The sequence below is a fragment of the Neopelma chrysocephalum genome, unplaced genomic scaffold (genome assembly GCF_003984885.1).
Source record: "Neopelma chrysocephalum unplaced genomic scaffold, ASM398488v2 Primary Assembly neopelma1_65c, whole genome shotgun sequence".
NCBI lineage: Eukaryota > Metazoa > Chordata > Aves > Passeriformes > Pipridae > Neopelma > Neopelma chrysocephalum.
This window is the reverse complement of record NW_020897724.1, coordinates 734,235-753,941: the sequence shown is the minus strand read 5'-3', so window position 1 is coordinate 753,941 and position 19,707 is coordinate 734,235. Positions and strand designations below refer to the sequence as shown.

Sequence of the window (19,707 nt, the reverse complement as noted above, 5' to 3'; positions counted from 1 at the left end):
TTACGGGTCTTTCAATCAGCTCAATGCAAGGTTGCAGGTCAAGGCCAAAGTCAATGAAATTCCATTCAATGCCTTCTCGCTGGTATTCCTCTTGCTCCAGTATAAACATTGTGTGGTTGAAAAGCTGCTGAAGTTTCTCATTAGTGTAGTTGATACACAGCTGCTCAAAGGAATTGATCTGTGAAGGGGAAAAAAGTGAATTTCTAATGTTAGAAAGAGACCTTCAAGAGCGAACTTAAATGGCAAGATGATAGTTGCTATTTTCTATTTATTTTTTGCATATTAGGCTAATTCAAATATAAAGATCTATATTTTTCCAATATAATGCCTTGGAAATTTACAGTAAGTTCTCAAGTGGTAAATCTTTGTACTGGGACCTGTTCAGGAAACTGTAAAAAGCAGACCCTGGCTTTAAACTGAGCCCCGTAGGAGCATTCTGCCAGATCCCAGAGCTTCCTGCCCACAAGAAAGGCAGGCAGCCAGGTGTAGCAGACCTGTGGGTTGTGCTGGCCATGGGCTGCCAGCCTGAAAGAACCAAATGGGTTTTGTGGCTCTGAACTTAGATGTTTGTTACCTTATATCCAAACCACTGCATGATAATACGGAGTTTAGTCAGCCTGTGCCCCGCAGTACGTACCTCAAAAATCTCAAATCCAGCAATATCAAGGATCCCCAAGAAGGAAGCACCTTGTCTTTTTGTTTTATCCAGAGCTTTGTTCACACGAGCGAGAATCCAACGGAAGAGACGCTCAAATTTTGCCTTTGCCAAAGCCTCTATGGCAAAGTCCGCCTGGAAAAAGTAGGTGGAAATTGGAAGTCAAAGGAAAAACCCACTTAACTGCTAGTTTTTGTAGAGATAATGAGACAGAAAACTGACATTTCCCTTTTGACAAGATGCAAGAAAAAAGGAGAATAGCTTAGGAGAGCTGAGCAGACTGCACAGATACCTGCTCTTTGGTCTGAGCTTTCTGGACAACATCTCGTCCTACTTTGATCCTTGGGGTTAGAATAGATCTTGTGAAATCTGTCACATTAATCCCCATCAGGTGACACACTTTTTGTGCAGCTAGAATAAAAGAGTGAGATTTTATTTCAGATGGTATTTTCTCTTGGCAGGTCAGGAAGTGTGAATATGAGTGGCTCAGCAAGTATGTCAAGTTATTTATCTTCCTTAAAAACTCCTCTATTGTACATACAAGAGATGACACTTGCCATAAAAGTATCATTTGTGATCCAAGCAACAAATTCACTTTATGGATTCAAGATTACTAGAAATGGTAATGATAATTGAGCTGTTTTTAAGTATGGTACATGTTTAAAAGTCTACATAGCTACATAGGTAATAGCAATTAAATAAAAAAATACTGATAAGGAGTGCTTTTTAAGTTGCTATTTTATTAATTTCTTAATGGTAACTCAATTTTAAAGTGGTAAATCATACCAGTATTGTCTGGCATAGAAGCTTGATCAGTGTTTCTCTCCTTCTTGAAGACAATGTTACCCAGTTGTAGGACAGATGAAACAACCCTCAGTATTGCTGTAAGAGAACCAGATCATGTAAGGGAAGAACAGAATGGCCACATTTGGAAAGCTCAGTCCTCTGCAATAGCAGAGATTCATTCTGCTGCCTGTGGTAGTCTGTACCTCTCTGGAAAGAGTTAGGCTTGCTTTAAAGGGCTGTGCCATAAACTGCAAGAGTCTGAGAGCTGGTTGAGCACCAATTTTAGCAATCTGTGCAGTGGAGTAAATGGGCCAGTCTGGGAACACCAGCACCTCCAAGCTAAGTTATGCTGGCTCCCCTGACAGACCCCCACATCTCAGGAGTTCATCTCCCACTCACAGTGGCTTGTAGCATCTTCCCTGCTCAGTCACTCAAGAATACCTCTGTCTTTAAAATAAAAAAAATCTGAATTTCCAGCAGCTTCAAAAATATATGGCACTTCTGAAGGTGCAGGAACATGTGGATATTTAGTTGTGCAGCTGAAATCAAATGCATACATATCTTTGAAGAGTTCGTGTCAAAGTACAGAAAAGTAATTGATTAATGTTTGAGTACTAAAGTATACACAGATTTGATGTCACCTTCAGGCAGTAAAACCTACTGATGTGTTACAGAGGTGATTGTATAAATCTAGGGAGTTGTATTTGCTTATTTGGTAAATTGACACAGTTTTTGCTCAGCATCCCTCAGTCCCTGGTGCAGCTGTGGGACGTGAGGGAGCTCTGCCAGCGGCCGCAGCTGCTCCAAAGCTCGAGTGATGGGATGACACTGGTTTTGCCACCAGGTGTCACCTGGGGCATGGCAATTTGGATCCAAGGGCACTGCACACTGGCATGCACCAGCTGAAGCCCCACACACTCCCAGCAACAGTGTGAGGTAAAAGTTACGCAGATGGATGTCTCTAAAAAAACTGTTTTCAAGATAGTTTAGTTGTTGTTTCGTTCTCTGTGTTTTTATTTCTCTTTTCTCTGCATCAGTGAATACATATGAGCTATTTGAGCCTGTTCCATTTCTTTCAAAAATAAATCAGATTATTTTGCAACTTTTTCATGCTAGTTGTTGGAAAGTTCTGAAAAAATTGCTTTAAATGGTCATTACTGTTGGTAGAGCTGGCTTGAATTCAGTAGGCTTTTTCGGGTATGTAGGGAGTTCTTCTAGTGAGAAATCTTCCCTTTCCTAAATACAAATTACCTTTCAAAACACCATGTGTTACAGTACTTTTCTATGCTGGCCCTGCATCAATGCTGTGGAATTCAGATGGGTCAGGAGTACGTCATGTTCCTCCTACAAGCAGGTGTTTTGGAATTTATGAGACTTATAAGAAAAAGCCTTGCAATTCTTCATTCAGAGGGACAGAAACATAGACATAAAATCTAAATAATCTTATTTTTTTATGTGAATGTAGCATCTTCATATATATATTTTGCAAAGTGATTATTCTGAACAGAATTAACCTCTGCATTTGAATCTCTATATTTTGTGATGCGTACCTTGAATACAGTGTTGCTAACAATTCTCACCTGTCTGTTCCTCATCAGTAAAGCCCATGATTTTCATGGCTTCCAAGGTCTCCTGGAACATCTCATCATCTTGTTGAGAAGGAATAGGCACATAGCCACCAGATAGAAAGGTATAATTGTTGAAGCCTTCCAGCAACAGATCATCTAAAAAGAAGAAAAAAAGCTTTATTTAAGTGCATCTACTTAATGCTCTTAGTTCATGAATTCTCCTTAAGAACAGCAGAAAAAACCCCAACATTTTCACCAAAGGAAGACTCTGCTTGTATGAGGAGTCTAGGGTTTTGTAGTGCACAAATATTTTCAAAGTAACTCTTTATATAGCAAGCTTAATGGTGTTAACTTTTCCAGTTTTCATTAGACTGGGGAATGTCTCTGCATCTTGGTGTAATTTTGTAACCTATGGACTCAAAGCTGAGCCATTCTTCCCAAAATTCTTTTATTTAGAGCCATATATAACTACTCAGAATTATACCTCTGCCTATGGGGATTCATAGCAAGTAATAATTAGAATGGAACCAGGTAACAACTGAAGTGGGCTGAACTGAAAGGCTCTTCAGCCCTATTCTATGGCCAACAACAGATTCTTAAGTAAGGAACATAAAACCCAGGGAAAATACAGTTATCCATTGCTTTATACATTCTTTGGTGAGTTAGGGAAATATATCATATTTGAACCATGATGTTCCACTACATTTTGTGTCTAATCTTTTTGGGATCCACTTGCACTTTTCACCTTCTCAGTGTTCTCTGAGTTTCACAGTAATGCTGTGCTGTGGGAAAGGCATTCTCTTAATTTATCTTAAAACCACAAGCTGATATTCTTATTGGAACCCCCAATTTCTTGGGGGTTGAACAATGAATAACTCTTCCCAACTTGTCTCCTTGATATTTTTCAGGATGGGATCTGAATGAGTGTGCATCTCCTGTAAATTGAAATATCCTGTAAACTGCAAACAACCTGCCTCAAACAGGACGACATCAATTGGTGCTTTCTTATAATTCACTTGAGAGAATTATTTTCTATAGCTAGAGGACTGTTTATTTATAGAAAGGAGAGTGACATACAATTAAAGAAATGAAGATAAATACTTAGGTGAGCCATTGCTCAGACTGTTCAACGAGATGAGAGAATCATTAGTAGGTAACTTACTTCTCATTTGTTCAGAAGCTCCAGCAATCAAATAGTAAAAGATGTGAAATGTTCGCTCATCTTTAGCCTGACGAATAGCACGGGATTTTTCAAGCAAATCTGTTTGTCAAGTGTGTTAAAAAAAAAAAATCAATAACATATTTCAGTCCTTCCTTGAATGTGCCATCAGCCTCAGAATCATCAATAGCATTGCTGAAATATTTGCCACAAGCTTGTCTAACAAGAACATGTGTCCAATTCTGTGGCAGGAGCTCTGGTGTTGGTATTATCCTTACCACAATAAGCAGCTCAATTTCCTACCTCTTATTGCGTGGTAAATGCTGGTAATCATGGTAATAAGCACAACAGACATAAATGCTTCTAAAATCAAAGATATAAAAATAATAGTCACAATATAATTCACACTACTTTGAAAATAAAGTACCAATAAGATTATTTCAACATAAGGGAGGGCTGCTAGGAAAAAAAGCTCTTGTGGCCAGTATTGTAAGTATAAAAGGTATGTTATTTTTCTTAAAATGACCCTTCAGTCGTTCAGACATGAACTAGAAAGCTGTCATACTTGGTATCATATATACTTCTCCCTTAATACATAATTCTCAGTGCTTTTTCTTGGAATGCCTATATTCCAGTACAACACATCTGACCTTTGCTATTCCTAAACATCAGGGCACATGCAGCCAGAGACTTGGTCATTCAATCTGCAAGGCTCAGGAGCCTTCCCTTAGAGAAGCCAGGGTAAGGGTGCACATGGCTGAGGGTAAGACCCTACTGAGCAGCTGGGCTTCATCCCGACGTGCCGTGAGGGATGGGACAAAGTGCCAAACCTGGATTGAAATCAGGGATGCACTCTCAATCTCGAGTTCTGGGGTAAACTGTAGTGATGATACCAAGCATTCAGTGCTTTTTCAGGGTACCTCTCACAGCACCAATAAGAAACAGGGAGTTTTAAAACGTTTTATGCCTCTGGAACAGTAGGCCTCAGGGACCCGGAGTGACCCACGCAGGATTGTGCTGGGGTGAAACAAAACAGCTGCACAGCTCCCAAGATCACATGCAGCCTTAACCACAGAATAATCTTTTCCCATTTTCCTTTTATCGGGACTCTGCTTTTAAAGTCCTCTACCATTGCCTTAGGGATGGTGCCTCCACTTTTTGAAGCTGTTTATGGCCAATAGCCCACTTTCCTATAGCTGGGAAAACAGACCTGAAAATGGAAACGTGAGAGCAAGACAGACTGAGGAGCTGATACCAGCACAAATGGAGCCACTTCCCTCCATCTTTGTTTATACCAGGCTCTGCAATATTTGCCTTTCTTAGACATGCAGTGGAGCTTGTTTATCTTACTTCCCTCTGCTCACCCTAGTTAAGCCTCCAGGGCATCTCACTGAAAAGGATACAAGTCTCTATGTTTGCTCCGACAATGTAGCCCGTCACATCGAAGTTGATGCGGATGAATTTGCCCTGTGAACGAAAGGAAGATGATTGGGCTGTTCTTTCAGGTTATACCAGATTTTCCAATATTGGTATTAAATCTGCTTCATAAGATATGTACATCTTCCTCCTAAGAATAACATGCTTGATTCCCTCCTGCTGGGAGGACCCCTGGAAAAGCCTTCCTTTCAAGGAAGTGAACTTCTCTGGTAATCCCCCTGCAGAAATTCCCCCCACATTTCATTCGGACATGTAGAGGGAAAGGAGTTCTCCCCACTGGCTTTGGAAGCTGGGTTATGACAGCATCTATTTTCTACTTTGATTTCCACAAGGGAATTGTGCAACTCCCTCTGCTAAGGTTGATCTGCATGGACCCCTGAACCTTGCAGGGAGAGAGCAGAGGCAGGAGACGATGGTCTGCAGGGAAAACAGGCATCTGCCAGCACTCCCAGAAAGAAGTGTTGTCAGAGAGGGACAACCCTCAGCTTGCAACATTCCAACTCAAATCTGTATAAATGTTTTTATTTTTTCTCCAGTTGTTTTCCATTTAATATATTAACCATTGGAGTCACACCTTATGAGGTATACACTCAACAGTGGTGCAAAGACAAAGAAAGTACAGATTTTGTTTGCAAATATTCCAAAGGTGGATATATCCTGGAGCAGGAATTGACTCTGGAAGGTCACATATAGAGAGAGGACAATGGTATTGTCAAATTTGAGCTTGATCTTTAATATTCTGTCACGCCAAATTCCTGTTTCAGAGAGGAATTCTACACTGTTTTTAAGGGATTAGTTTTAAGACTCTCTTTAATGAGAAGCACTGATGGGGGCCACTGTCTATACATTGGGTTTCAAAATGTGTTGTACCTCCCCCCCCACATGGACCAACTGGATTTCTCCTACTTACAAATCTGGAGGAGTTGTCATTCTTCACAGTTTTGGCATTTCCGAAAGCTTCAAGAATAGGGTTTGCCTGTAGAAGCTGTTTTTCCAGCTCACCCTAAAATTCATTCAGAAGCAGTTAAAACTAAAATTCATAATTGCTTAGTTTAAACCAACACATGTACACTGGAGTAAAATGTGAAATTCAAGTCTCTAATTTTTTTTGCTGAATACTGCATTTCGTGTGGATTTGTTTTCATTCTCTGTTAATCTTTGTGTTTATATATTTGTGTAATTGACTGCTGCCCTGTAAACATGACCCTTTTCCAGCCCTGTTGCCTGTGACAGATCAAACTCTATTAATCTGTTTAGCATCATGACTGGCCTTTGTTAAAAAAAGGGGTCATTCAATGTCAATTATATTTTCCGGTTTAATATCATTTTTAAAAGGGATATTCTTAAAGGAACCTCTAGCATGTCTTTTTCAAGTTAGTTTATTGAGATCCTTTGCTAGCAAATGACAATGTAATTAGAATAACTTGCTGAGAATCATTTTAATGTAATGCAGCACAAAGCTACAAAGCAGATTTCATCAAGTCTATTAATGAGTCATGCAAGGCTACTTAGGTTAAATATGGAATTGCATTGATTTATTCCAAACTAGGATAATGAATTCTCATGCAAACACACAAACCTAATATTATATTGTTAATTGTGATTGGTAATTTCTAAGGTAACAAATCATGCAATGAAACAAGCACGCATTTAATTCCATTTATTTATCTAATCTATTTCTAAGCAAATCAATGAAGTTTAAAAAACCCTTTGTATATGTATCCAGCTTCTCTGAACTTTTCATTCAGCTCTGTCCTATGACACCATTTACTTTCACATTTGCTTCTTGTCATCCTGTTCTTTGAGTACTACTCTGTAGTAACATGCATTATTTCAAATAACTCACTCTAAAAAGGAAAAAGCCCTTCATAGATAATATGATATATTTCAAATAATTTTAATTAGAAAATAAGGCAATATTTTGATTGAATCTAGGAAATAGTTTGGAAAATGAAAGTGCTTCCCAATTAGTGTGCAAAACTGGTACCTTTTTCTAAATGTCGTTCCTGAATGTCTCCTGAATTCTGTGGCGGTGATGAGAGCTACCTCAAAAATATAATTAAAAACCTTACTACCCAAGAATTGGAGGAAGGGGGAGGGAAGATTTCCAAACAAGCTAATACAGGAATCCTAGAATAAGTAGTGAATTCCTAGAAGTCCCTGAAGATTCTCTGCACTGAACAACTCTGTCCAGTTACACTCTGTAGGTTTAAAAAATTCCAGTATAAGAGGAGAGTGTTGCTGAAATCAGATGGTCACAGCTAAAATAGAGCCTTCTCTGTCAAACTGAGACAGATACCACCTGCTTCTAGTGAGAACTGAACCATGTCATAAACTTGGGGTATAAAACCACGACTCCAAAGGAGCAGCATCATGTGCAGCTCCAAGTCCACCCAGCTCCACAGAGGTGCCTATGCCAACCATGAATGATTTTTTTTGCAGAGCGATTGTCAAAGGAAGGACTAAATTAACTTCAGGGCACACAGCACATTGTCCTTTGTCGTAGCTGGAGTCTGAGAGGCAGCAGTCGGGATGGGGGGAAAAAAAACATTAAAAAAATTCCCATTTGTCTGGCACAGAAACACAAAGAATATGCCAGCAGACCTGCCTGTATTCCCAAAGCATCGGGATGCTGGAATGCTGGGAGGGCACAACACCAGAGAGGAGCTTCCCTGTCAGAAGCTGCTGTAACACACCTGCAGACATGTGCTGCAGTGGGAGTTGCTCTGTTATAGCAGCAAGCTAAGAACATGCTAACTCTTGTGGATGTGACTCAACATGAAAATTGAACGCAATAACCAGTGGAAAGCATGCAGCCAAACGAATCAAACACCGTGAGGTTTAGGAATTATTTCACAGCAGTCCTAAAAAGTTCAACCTGAAGCACAGAAAGCCTTTGGGTATTTCATTCAGAAATCACGTTACTTAATTTCAGGCTGAAAGGCTCTTCCAGGATCGTGGGAAATTTAGTTCAAACTATGACAATTGGAACACACACAGAGATAAAGAAGAGAGTGATATTTGAAAGATGACCCTGCCTGTGTCAGACCTCATTCTTTACCATGGAGCCTGACACAGTTAGGGTTGATTTGTGAGAGCATTTGGTGCTATTGTTGCTTTTTGTCATATCATACAACATATTTCAATGAAATCTCTTAAAATTTTGGGGTGCAACAATAGCATGCAGATCTACACTCCGTGCCTTAAACACACACCAAACAGTCTAAGTTACTCACGTAAGCAAAAGATGGACCTTGCTGTATTGAATAACATGGTATAAAACAAGTGTCAGTATAATTTCCGTTAGACAGACATTTTTATTGTTTTTTTTCCTGTATTAAAATAACCAATACACAGTTTCCATGCAAATAAACTGGGAATACAGATACAAACAATCTATTGCAGACATAACAAGAGTACAAATACCATTAACATATAGAGAGCATTTTAGCTGAAGAAAAAAAAAAACAACCTGAAGCAAAGGGATGGGATTTTGATCCAGCCCCAGATTAGTCTTTCAGGACCAGGCAAGGACAAATATTTTTATGATAAATCCCTAGTTCTCCTTTGGTGCAACTGAGGCATTTTACTATTAATTTTATTTTAAGGACTGAAATTGCAGCGTCAGTAGTCCCAATCACTGAATTACTCTTTTCCAGCATGTTATTGGACAAATTAGACTTTCTCTCAGCTCCTATCCGATGGATATTTGCCTTCAGGTCTGTCTCAGGGCAAATTTAATCCTGGGACTCATGTAATTCCCCAGAGGAGTCAGCAGCAACTGCAGTTACATGCCTGTTAGGGATGGCCTGGGTACCACAAGTTCATTTCCTCCAGCCACTGAGCAGGGACTCAGGAGGAAGAAATAACTTTTTTGCACAAACATTAAACAAAGAAAAATGATGCCTTTATTCTTGGACTGTTTCTACTAAATTTAATTACAGATTTCTAGAAAATACTACCCAAAATGACATCTACTCCCTCCCTTGCCCCACAGCAGAATCCACTGGACATAAAAGCCCAGTTATTTGTGATGGAAGAGCTGGGGCTGCCCACCCTGTGCTCCGGAGTGCTCCGTGTGCCGCCGCACAGGCTGGGCAAGGGCAGCTCTGGGACCCAGCACAGGTGTGGTCATGCAAGTTTTACTTCATTTTCCACTACCCTACTAATTTCTTATTTTGGACCCAGTCTTGTATTTGGGACACATTGAAATGTCTTCCTGAATTAAGCTTGTTTTGTCATAAAAGTGAATTGCTGCCTTTTTTTTGCAGAAGTCTGAGTAACATTCGAAAGGCTGGAAATTACGTAGGACCTGGAGTCATACTGGGAACAGCAAAGACAATTGAGAGCCTCAACCATGCTAATAATCTCCAGGAAATGGAGAGGTATAAGCTTGTATTATGGTTCAAAGTAAGAAAATGAACTTTAGTCTCTAAGGCAAGAGTATCATGAATTTTGAAGGAACAAAGTACTTATAAAAATTGTGCCTTTCAATTGTGCCTCCTCTGACAGAGGAGTAAAAAAGAAAAGACAAGTTTTATGCTGGGATTCTTTGGTGGTTAGTAAGAAAACTCACAAATCCAATCAAAACTTTGGAAGTTTAAATGCTGGTATAAATTTTTGTGACGCAGTTGGACCATGTCTTAGTTACAGGCTTTCCCAAACTTCTTAGTTGCCAGAGGTCAAGGGTAAAACAAGGACTTGAGCCCTGGCAGACTTCAAGGCCTTCGTGCTGGGATATAAATAGGTGCTATGCATATGGAAAGCCATGAATATTTCTGTTCTCCCGAGGTACATTCTAATTTGATGCCTAAGATGGTGTCAAACAAATTTTTCTTTTCCATAAACATAGAGCTGTGACGTAACTGTGTACTCTTATAATGTCAACTGTTTGACAAGCCACAGTCAGTGACTTGCTGTTAACAATGTCACCTCAGCACAGCCCTAAGAGGCCTGAGGAAGAGTTGGATATGAAGAGCTCACTTACAGTGACACTGGTGTCCTTTTTGCCCTTATGTGATGAAGCAACAACAGCCAGGTACTGAATGACCTTTTTGGTATTTTCTGTCTTGCCAGCACCAGATTCACCTCTGAGGGGAAAGAAAATAACACAAAAGAAGGTAGGTAACTAGTGGACTCCTTCTGCCGTGTCGATGTAATTACTGTATAAAAACAGGACTGGAAAGCGCCCAGCTCAGTTATTGTTTACCCCAGAACACCATCTCTCCAAATCCACCTGACTGCAGCATGCAAAGAATGCATTATCAGAGCTATATCTCTGTCCAAGCAGTATTTGGAGTGGACACTGGGCCATTTTAAGGGAATTTTAAAACATGATGCATTTTTGAACCGCAGTTCATCTTCCTTTGGCAGCATCTGAACATTTATGAGAAGTGGAACTGGCAGGGAGTCTGCTTATATTTTAGGATCAAAAAAGACAACAGATGTGGTACAGCAGTAAGAAAAAACATCAGCAGTAATACAATGGTTTTCTCTTCTGAAACTCTGGCATTAAAGTAGACTAACATCTCGAATCGGTGGGGAGAATAAGCCAATGATTCTGCCTCATCCTAACACTGTGTCCAGATGTTCCTTGAATTCAGTGGGACCAGGGCTGGAGCTGCCTGAGGTGTCCCTTACTGGGTAGTAAGGGACATCTCGTGGGGAGATGTCTCACCACCTGAACTGGCATCCCTGCTCTGCTGTGGGCAGTGTCCCTCGGGAAGCAGGAAGGCAGTGGTAACTTTTTATCTCCTGGAAGACTTCCAGGGTGAAGTTTATTTTCAACTTTTAAGCCCTCTCTTAAAGCAAAAGAGTGGTTTTGAAAGTACAAAGCAACAAACTAAATGTAAGCTGGACCTCTTTTTCTTTGGATCTAAGCTAAAATCGATTTTAAAAAAAACAAAGGAACAATAAATTAAAAAATCCCTTGGTTATTTGTCAGCTCTTTTGAATCTGAAACTGTTTAGCTGGATCCATTGCAGTTCTGCTTCTTTTCCTAATTAGGAAATCAGGAGTTAATTTTCCCTACCAAGGGACCAGTGATAAATGGACATAAAAATATGGGTAAGTACTGGGCAGAACTTTCAAGACAGAATGACATTGATATAAACCTTAGGAAACAAAAAACAATTCCTGCCTGAGGTACAACATGATAAGAAGTGTTTCTTCTGGCTTTTAGAGTTTTAACCAGAAATAATTGAGATTAATAGATTCCTTTTCACAAGACCTGAGTTAATTTGCACAGTTTAGAGGTTGGATTCATTTCTGCCTCGGCTTCAGTGCTAAAACATTTCTATGTTTTATTGATAAAAATTAAGTGTCCTGGGAACAATTCCAAACCAAGCACACCAGTTTGAAGACATATGCATACAAAGTTTTCAAATAAATCTACCTTACAACTTTGTTTCTTTGGAAAAAAAACAACCAAAACAACTTTCTTTAAACAAACTTTGAACTATTCCATTTTATTAAAGGTTATTTGTAGTTCATCACTCCATGAATTGCATTTCCTTTCTCCCAGGGCAGCAGTGCCCATCATTTGGCTTTCCCCTGAATCCCTGTGAGTATTACCATATATGGCATCATTTTACTTGTAATTATCCCATCATACTGTAATGCTTAAGTTACTTAACATTTTGTTCTGTTCTTTCATCCTTAACTCTTTGCTTCTGCACAGGCTAAGGGCTTTCCTGTTTTCTGCGGATACTTTGGGGCTTTAACTTCCTTTTGAAGTAGACAATAAAAAGTTCCTCAACATGAAATGGAAATGCTTCAACATGAAATGGAAAACAGACAGAATCTCAACAGCTACAATAAGAAAAAAATCTCTAAGGTCAGTGACTAACGAAGAATAATATCTACAGCTGATGAATAAGTCTGATTTTAACATAGATCATTTTAAAACATCTATGACAATAGACAGGTCTGATAAACAAGTATCCATTTAACAACATCAGTAGCTCTTATACTCTGAAGGATGCATCACAGCTGTATGACAACATCTAGATTTCATCTCAGTGATAAAATACCATGTGTTTGAAAACCAGCTAATGAGGAGGAGTGGCTACATCAGGTTCAATGCCTGTAAATATCAAGAAGCTTACCAGGGGAGACCCAGGAGGAGAGCATGTGAATTGCTTAGTTCACTTCACAGGAGGGAATTCTTCCTAGAACTATTGAGCTGCAATAGACTTGGTTGTGCTGGGTATCTGCTTTGAAGCACCAACATTTCGGGGGTGGCAGAAACAACTTCCATTGTGAAGTGGTTTGAGAAATCCCACTATAAAATCTACATGGCTCTGTCAAGCTCAGTGACTGAATTTTTAAGGATGGGTCTTTTTCTTGCAAACATCTTTCAGTTGTTTTGACATGGACCATAAACAATGGGGTTCCTCCCAGGAGGCATCTGCTCCTCTCTTCTGAGTGCCTATTTTCCTCAGACTAAATTATGTTCCAAAGTGGATGTTCACCATGCAAATGCTGTTACCACTGTCTTAATCATCAGCTTTTGGGAGGAGGATGATCACTGGTTTAACTGAAACCTCTCAAATCATTCTTGTTGCCTGCCATACATAGAAGGAGCACATTTACTGTCGGCGCTGTTCTTTGCACCCAACTCAGATGGCCAGCACAAAAAACAACATCAAAAGCAAGTCCTATTGCACAGTTCTGATCAACCCAACTTTACCTACTTCCCATACATGTTTTCCTTCTAAGAAACTCTTTGGGCTTCCCAGAGCAAAGGGGTCCACTGGGCTAACAGGCTTGAGCTGTTAAAAATACCACTCTCATGTCATGTGGTGTAATTTAAATTTATTCTTCCCTTGCTTCTTGCCAGGCATTGTTTTAGGAACTTGGTACAGGATGTAAAGCACATAAGCTCACATATATAGTGTTCAGCTATAACAGAGTTTTTGTACCACATGAGCTACTGAATCCTCCATGACTCTATTACCTTCACCTTAAATGAAAATCATCTCAGCTAGAATAGGTTTCCAAATTAGGACAAGGTGAGACTAGCAGGTTGGCCCCACTGTTGTGGGTTGAGCCTGTGGTGTAACTAGGACTCTTGTACATTTGAGAATAACTGGGAAAAATTGGTTTAAAAAGTGGAGATTTTGTTGCTGCTGAAAATCTGAAAGCTTTCTATGTTAATATTATGATATGAGACCCAGCTTAATTCCGCTTTTGGAAACATCTAAAAAGTAACAGCAGAATTTATTTTCCAGCATTTGTTTCAGTAAGCAATGAACCACAAAAATTGCCCGTTCACACATCTCTTAATCCGGCTGTGCTGGCACTGTGGGAAGCCGCTGTGCACAGAGCAGCCAACGAGGGGCTCTAAATCCCATTAGGGCTTGGCAGGCTCCGTCCTGCAGTGTGAGATGTGCAGAGATAATGAAAATCTTTGTCCTAGACCAGCTGTACCCCGCTAGAGACCCGTCTCAGAAGCCAGAGCACTGATCCTACAAATTTACTTGCAAAACAACTCCCAGAAGGGCCGGAGCGGGTCCAGCACCAGGCTCCGCCCGGGGCCGAAGCTCCCCGAGCTGTCTGTGCGGGACAGCGGCCAGGAGCAGCCCCGGCCGGGGAGATTTACTGAGCTGGGAAAGGAGAGAGTTCGGCTCTCTCGCGGAGGAGTCTGTTGACTAACGGGGCTTTGCAGTTTGGAGATGTGCTGGATGACTTTGCTTCTTGATGCGTGTCGGGGCAGAAAGTGGGCTGGAGCCCCGTGTCCGGGTGAGGCTCTGGAGAGTTCGCCCCAAAAGACAGAGGGGAAGAAGGTGAAAAGGGCAGGATGGTCCCTGGGTCACTCACTGCTTTGTCTGTTACCACATCAAATGAAGTGGAAGTAGCACCCCGCTACTTCCCTGTTTTTATAGAAGCTATTCAAACTAAATGCCTGTTTTAAAGAACTAAAAGGTAATGAAAAGGTATTTGATTATATGTAAAAATCAAGTGTTTAACAAGCATTTGTTTCCACGGACTCCACAATATGCGAAATGTTCAGAATTTTGATCAGATTCTGTCCTAATTCGTTTAAGGTAGTTTTTTGTTTAACTGAAACTTGTGCACAGTCCTCTTTGCCACATTTGCTTTCTAGAAAATACACCACCCACTCTTTTCAGGAAGTGGCTAAAATATGATAAACCCAAGATTAGACAGGTTTATGAGGAGATTGTTAAAACTCCTATGTGGTTAGCTATGCAAATAAGCACATGTGGGACTTTTGGTAAAACACCTTTTGAAAACTCCAGGAGAATCCACTTGTGTCTTTAGAAATCAAACAACAAAAGCCAAAAGTCTCCTTTGAGGGCTCGTGCCTCTACTTACATTGGAAGAAGCTTGAAAAGTCACAAGTCTGTTCACATTGCCCAGTTCAATTCACGCTTAACTGCTGATGCTCTGGTTGCTGAGGTTGCTCAGGTTTCTGAGTACCTGGACAGATTTCTTGGGATTTTTCCTTCAGCAACATCTAATGTGCTGGTCAACACAGACCAAGAGTGAATACAGATTATTTCATGGCCAACTCAGATGTCATACAAGAGAGACCACAGTGGGGAGGCCTAAGCATAGGCAGGAATGTCAGGAAATCCCAATAGCCAGGCAGAGCTGTGAAGGCTGCTCTGAACACTACAGGGACTAAAACACAAGGACAGAGATGTCTTACCTGCCCTAATTTTCGGGTACATAAAAGAATAAGATTTCTTATTTTATACCCTTTGTGCAATATTGGTTATTTATTATATATGTTATGTTACAATAATGCAGCTACATATATATATTAGTAAGCACAGCTAAGGTATAAAGTTTTTTATGTTGTAAATGTGCATGATAAGATGTGGGATTTTAAGTCTGACTGTAAAGTGAGAGAGCAACTGGCAGGGAGTGACAGGAGATGATGTTCAGTGATGCTGCCCATGGGAAAGAGCTAACAGAGAAAAGATGTTTGCACAGAGGACATTCGACCAAAGGCATTGTGTAGTTATTAATAAAATGTAGAGGAAATAAAGTCTGGGAGGACAGGGAATTCTGAGGAAGCATTGGAACCCACGAGCATTAAAGACAGATGGAGATTTTAAACATACAGTGTTTAATCACACAAAGGGTAGAGATTGAAGAAGAATACAAGCAGTACTTAACCACATGAGGGCAGGTTCAATGAGCTGAGGGTGAAGTCCTGAGAATGGGTGTATTTATAGTCAGAAACATGAAATCTCAGTTCTCAGATCTACCCCCCTGCCCACGTCCCAGCAGCATTTCAGGTGACTCATATGAATCCTTACAGTTATAGCTATTGCAGTCCAGGTACCAGGCTTTGGGAAGGCCAAGTCTGTAGCTATTTAAAGACAAGATCCTGGCAGATCAGTGCCAGGAAGTCTTCAGTTATTGTTACATATTTTAGGCAAAAATAATTTCTTAGAAATTTTAGCAATTCTACATAATAATACAAATTGCTTCGACTTGAGAGCTGCCAAGCTGAAAGCCAAGTGAACTTTCTTCTTTCTGTACAGCCAAATAAGGCCAACAAGAATGTTAAACCAGCAGTGGTTAAAGTTGTGTACATGGGTTTTAACCTGACTAATCTTTTTGATTCAAAAGACATGTGTAAGGACTGTTTTAAGCTATGAGTCGTGATGTTCATTCAACATATAGCAACTATTCTAAACATGTTGGTGAATCATTTACTGTGGCTGTTTTCAAAATGGGAAAGACATTTCATTCTCTCTATTTTATGTATTACTGATGTGAAGGACCTTGTGTTTCCAGCAAACTGGCCAAGTGAAAAAAAAAGGTATTTTCAATGCACATTAGCTGCCAGAAGAGGATCCTGAAATGGATTTTCATGAACAAGAAGGCAGTGTTTTGGAAAAGAAAGTCCCTTTCTTGAAAGTACTAATATTCCAAAGTTTTACTAGTGGAAAATATAAATAAACTAAAGTACAGAAATAGAAGGAGGAAATGCATATTGTAAATTCGTCTTCATAATCATGACATGTTTCATCCTGGGAAGAATGTGATAGTCAATTTTTACTTCATCATTGCAGTGATTTTAAATTTCTTTTTGGTATTGATGCATTTTGGGGCAGATTTTTGATCGATATACTTACATATACTGAAGTCTAACAGAGGTTAGAGCTATGCAACCCTTATGATACCAGACAGTGCATAATTTTTACTTTTTCTTAGGTGATAATTCTTTTCCAGTCAACAGTGGTACTCACAAATAATGGTATGGCTGGTGATCAGTAGCAGTGCTTTTTAAAAACTGTAGTGTAATATATATTCAGTCACTCAGTAACCACATTTTCTCAGATAACCTAAAACCAGTTCAGTTTGTATTTACAATACTTGACAGATTACAGCATAATTGCATAAACCTGCTATAAATAATACACATGCCATCTTCAGCAAACAAGAATTAGCATTTACATAGAATCAAATCCTACTTTTGATCAGGAAGACTGGAAAATGCCTAACTTAACAAACACAAAATTATGTCAAAAACATCCTTGATGGCATTCAAGCAAATAAAACCAACTAGCTGGCGATAGAGGAATGGAGAAATGGTCAAAACCGAAGGTCAAATAGGAGATCCCTGTCCAATTCGACAGTTTGAGTGATTTTTCAAAATAGGCAGGAACAACAAAACAGTGGGATTTTGTGGAGTAATAAGTTGTGCACAGCAAAGCTTGTTGCAATAAAATCCCTCCCTTACCCACGGTACAGCAACTGAACTCCCCATGCTGGTGCCATCTGAGTACTGGCAGCTCAAAACTCAAGGAGCCAGGACACAGAAAAGTCATAGAGTTCAAAACAGGGCTGAGTTGGTGCTTCACTGTTGCCCAACCTGATCAAGCCGAGCCTACAGAGAGGCCCAGCCCACTGAGTGTTGCTGAGCCCTCTCAGCAGCACAGCCCTGCAGGAGGCACCTGAGCCGGCCCTGGGCAAGCCACAGAGCAGGCAAACATCACAGACCAGCAGGAACATGGAAGATCACACTTTTCTGCAATGACAACTGAATTAGGGAGTTGTGGTGAGTCACCAACAGCTGAAAATGAAAGGCAGTTCAAAATATCCAGGGTGCTCCATGTTCCTCAGTTCTCTCTCAGCTCCTCAGCTTCCTCTAGGAATCTTTTGAAATCCCTTATGCTCTCTACTCACACAGTTTTACAGCCACACTCCCCAACTGTTCATTGTAAACTCTTAAATCTCTAATTTTAGAAAGCCAGTTTAAAGAAATAATGTGCATTAAAGACTTCCATAACACTGATACCTGTGTTTTTATTTTATGAGCAGGTCTATCTACTGAAGCATATTTGGGACTGGAGTTCAAGCTTACTAAAGGTGAGGAGAATATATCTGTTCCATCAGAATCTGAATCAAGTTTGAATAAAGAGAGACATTGTAACACTGAGATATACTAAAATAGATTGGTTTACTTACGTGCACAGGATAGACTGGTCTTCTCGATCTGTGAATAAAGAGAAATAATCCATTAATTAGGGAAAATGGCTTTTCTGACAGGAGCACTTATATTTATAAGGATTTACATTGAACAGCCTAGACCTAAAATCTGGCTGACCACGATTAGTCAAAAGTACTGGGTTCACATCTTATTTAATTTGCCCTTGCATTTAAATAACCATCTCTAATGGAAATATTTTGCACAAAAAATGAACAAAAGGTTAAGAGGTCAAAAAAAATTTTTGTAAATTCCATTAGAGATGAACTGTAATGAGGACAGCAAAACATCAGGCTCTCTATAAGAAGATTATAACAAAATTTCAAACCTGAAACTCAAGCTTTTACTATGCTTATGAATTATGGCTAGCAGCTGACTTGAAACAAAGTCTGGACAGATAAGGCATGAGCAACTAAAATGTTTTAAGCTGGTCATGCAAAGCTTTGAATTTTGAAAGCAGAGAAGTTCAAATACCTGAGTAATATACTCTCTATTTCATTTCAGACTGAGAGACAACTTTTATCAGGAGGACAAGTAATTTTTTTGAGATATCCTCCAAAGTATAAGATAAAACAAGATACTTCATAGATTTTACAAGGTCATTTCAACAAGCACATAAGTATTTGTCATGCTTTTTACTATGAACAGGACCATCAAACACATTTTGGATCAAGATTTATAAAAAGGAGGACCGAAGTCTCCATTTCCACTGTGTGAGGCATGTAGAAGGTTTCTGCACATCATAGTCCAGTGGGCTGTAATGCTGCAGGAAGGTTTAGGATTACATCCTACCTCCCCAACCTGTTCTTGGAGCAATTCTCCCTGCTTATCCTTTTGGAGTTGAAGTTTCTGTCTTCCTTCAGAACTTTTACACTGAATTTTCTTCCAAAAGGCAGGACTAACATGTTTGCTGTGATCTATTCTGAAGTAGAACAATTTTTTTCACTTGTCAAACATAAGGACAAGTTTCCCAGAGAGGTGTGGTATCTCCACCCTTGGGGCTGCTTGGAAGTAGACTTGAACAAGGCTCTGAGCAACCAGCCCCAGTGCAGAAGTTGGCCCTTCTTTGACTGAGACTGTCACACTCTGCCTTTACAGACTGTAGAAAAAATCTTCTGGCTTAGGAAAATAAACTCCCAGGCAGGTCAAATTCATTTTTGAAAAGTGTGTGTAGCTACAAACCTGAGATTTGAGACAGATAATTAAGGCTGAAGCCAGTTACTTCTGTATGTTTTGGCATTATCTATCAAATGCAGAGCCAGCATTAGCCCAATGGAGCCTCTGGTCAGAGGTTGTAGACATGAACTCCTTCCTCCTTTTGTTCAGTGTGTGGGGTGACTTGCAGGACTACCTGTCTGGTTGCTTCCCCTGTGGCTGACCCTGTATGTCATAAATACCATGAGATAAACCTTTTAATCTTGCAAGCTGCAAGTGCTGCCTGCCCCACAGCCAGCCTTGGAAAAGCTGTAGAGGATTCTGCTATGGCTTGGATTGATATGGAACAACTGTTTTACTCCCAGTTCCTCAACTGCTCTAACATAAACTGCTTTATTGATCATGCACACAACAAATGGTGCCACTTAACTGCTTTATTCGGTAAATTGGTACAAAATTACTCATTACACTTCTGTTG

At 39.9% G+C, this 19,707-nt stretch overlaps 1 protein-coding gene across 3 annotated transcripts in view; it reads right to left on the bottom strand.

Moving 5' to 3' along the window:
- The window catches only part of MYH11 (myosin heavy chain 11), a 57,001-nt gene that overhangs the window by 20,356 nt on the left and 16,938 nt on the right, over nucleotides 1-19,707 (bottom strand). For 2 of the 3 annotated variants that reach the window (XM_027684229.1, XM_027684227.1), the window contains exons 4-14: nucleotides 18,056-18,083; nucleotides 10,593-10,695; nucleotides 8,842-8,862; nucleotides 6,516-6,608; nucleotides 5,572-5,635; nucleotides 4,172-4,270; nucleotides 3,022-3,165; nucleotides 1,442-1,537; nucleotides 948-1,066; nucleotides 638-790; nucleotides 5-178 (exon numbers count right to left, since the gene is read on the bottom strand). In XM_027684229.1, the coding sequence (XP_027540030.1) occupies nucleotides 5-178; nucleotides 638-790; nucleotides 948-1,066; nucleotides 1,442-1,537; nucleotides 3,022-3,165; nucleotides 4,172-4,270; nucleotides 5,572-5,635; nucleotides 6,516-6,608; nucleotides 8,842-8,862; nucleotides 10,593-10,695; nucleotides 18,056-18,083 (1,094 nt within the window). The remainder of the gene's footprint in view (nucleotides 1-4; nucleotides 179-637; nucleotides 791-947; nucleotides 1,067-1,441; nucleotides 1,538-3,021; nucleotides 3,166-4,171; nucleotides 4,271-5,571; nucleotides 5,636-6,515; nucleotides 6,609-8,841; nucleotides 8,863-10,592; nucleotides 10,696-18,055; nucleotides 18,084-19,707) is intronic. The other variant, XM_027684228.1, reaches the window with a different exon arrangement.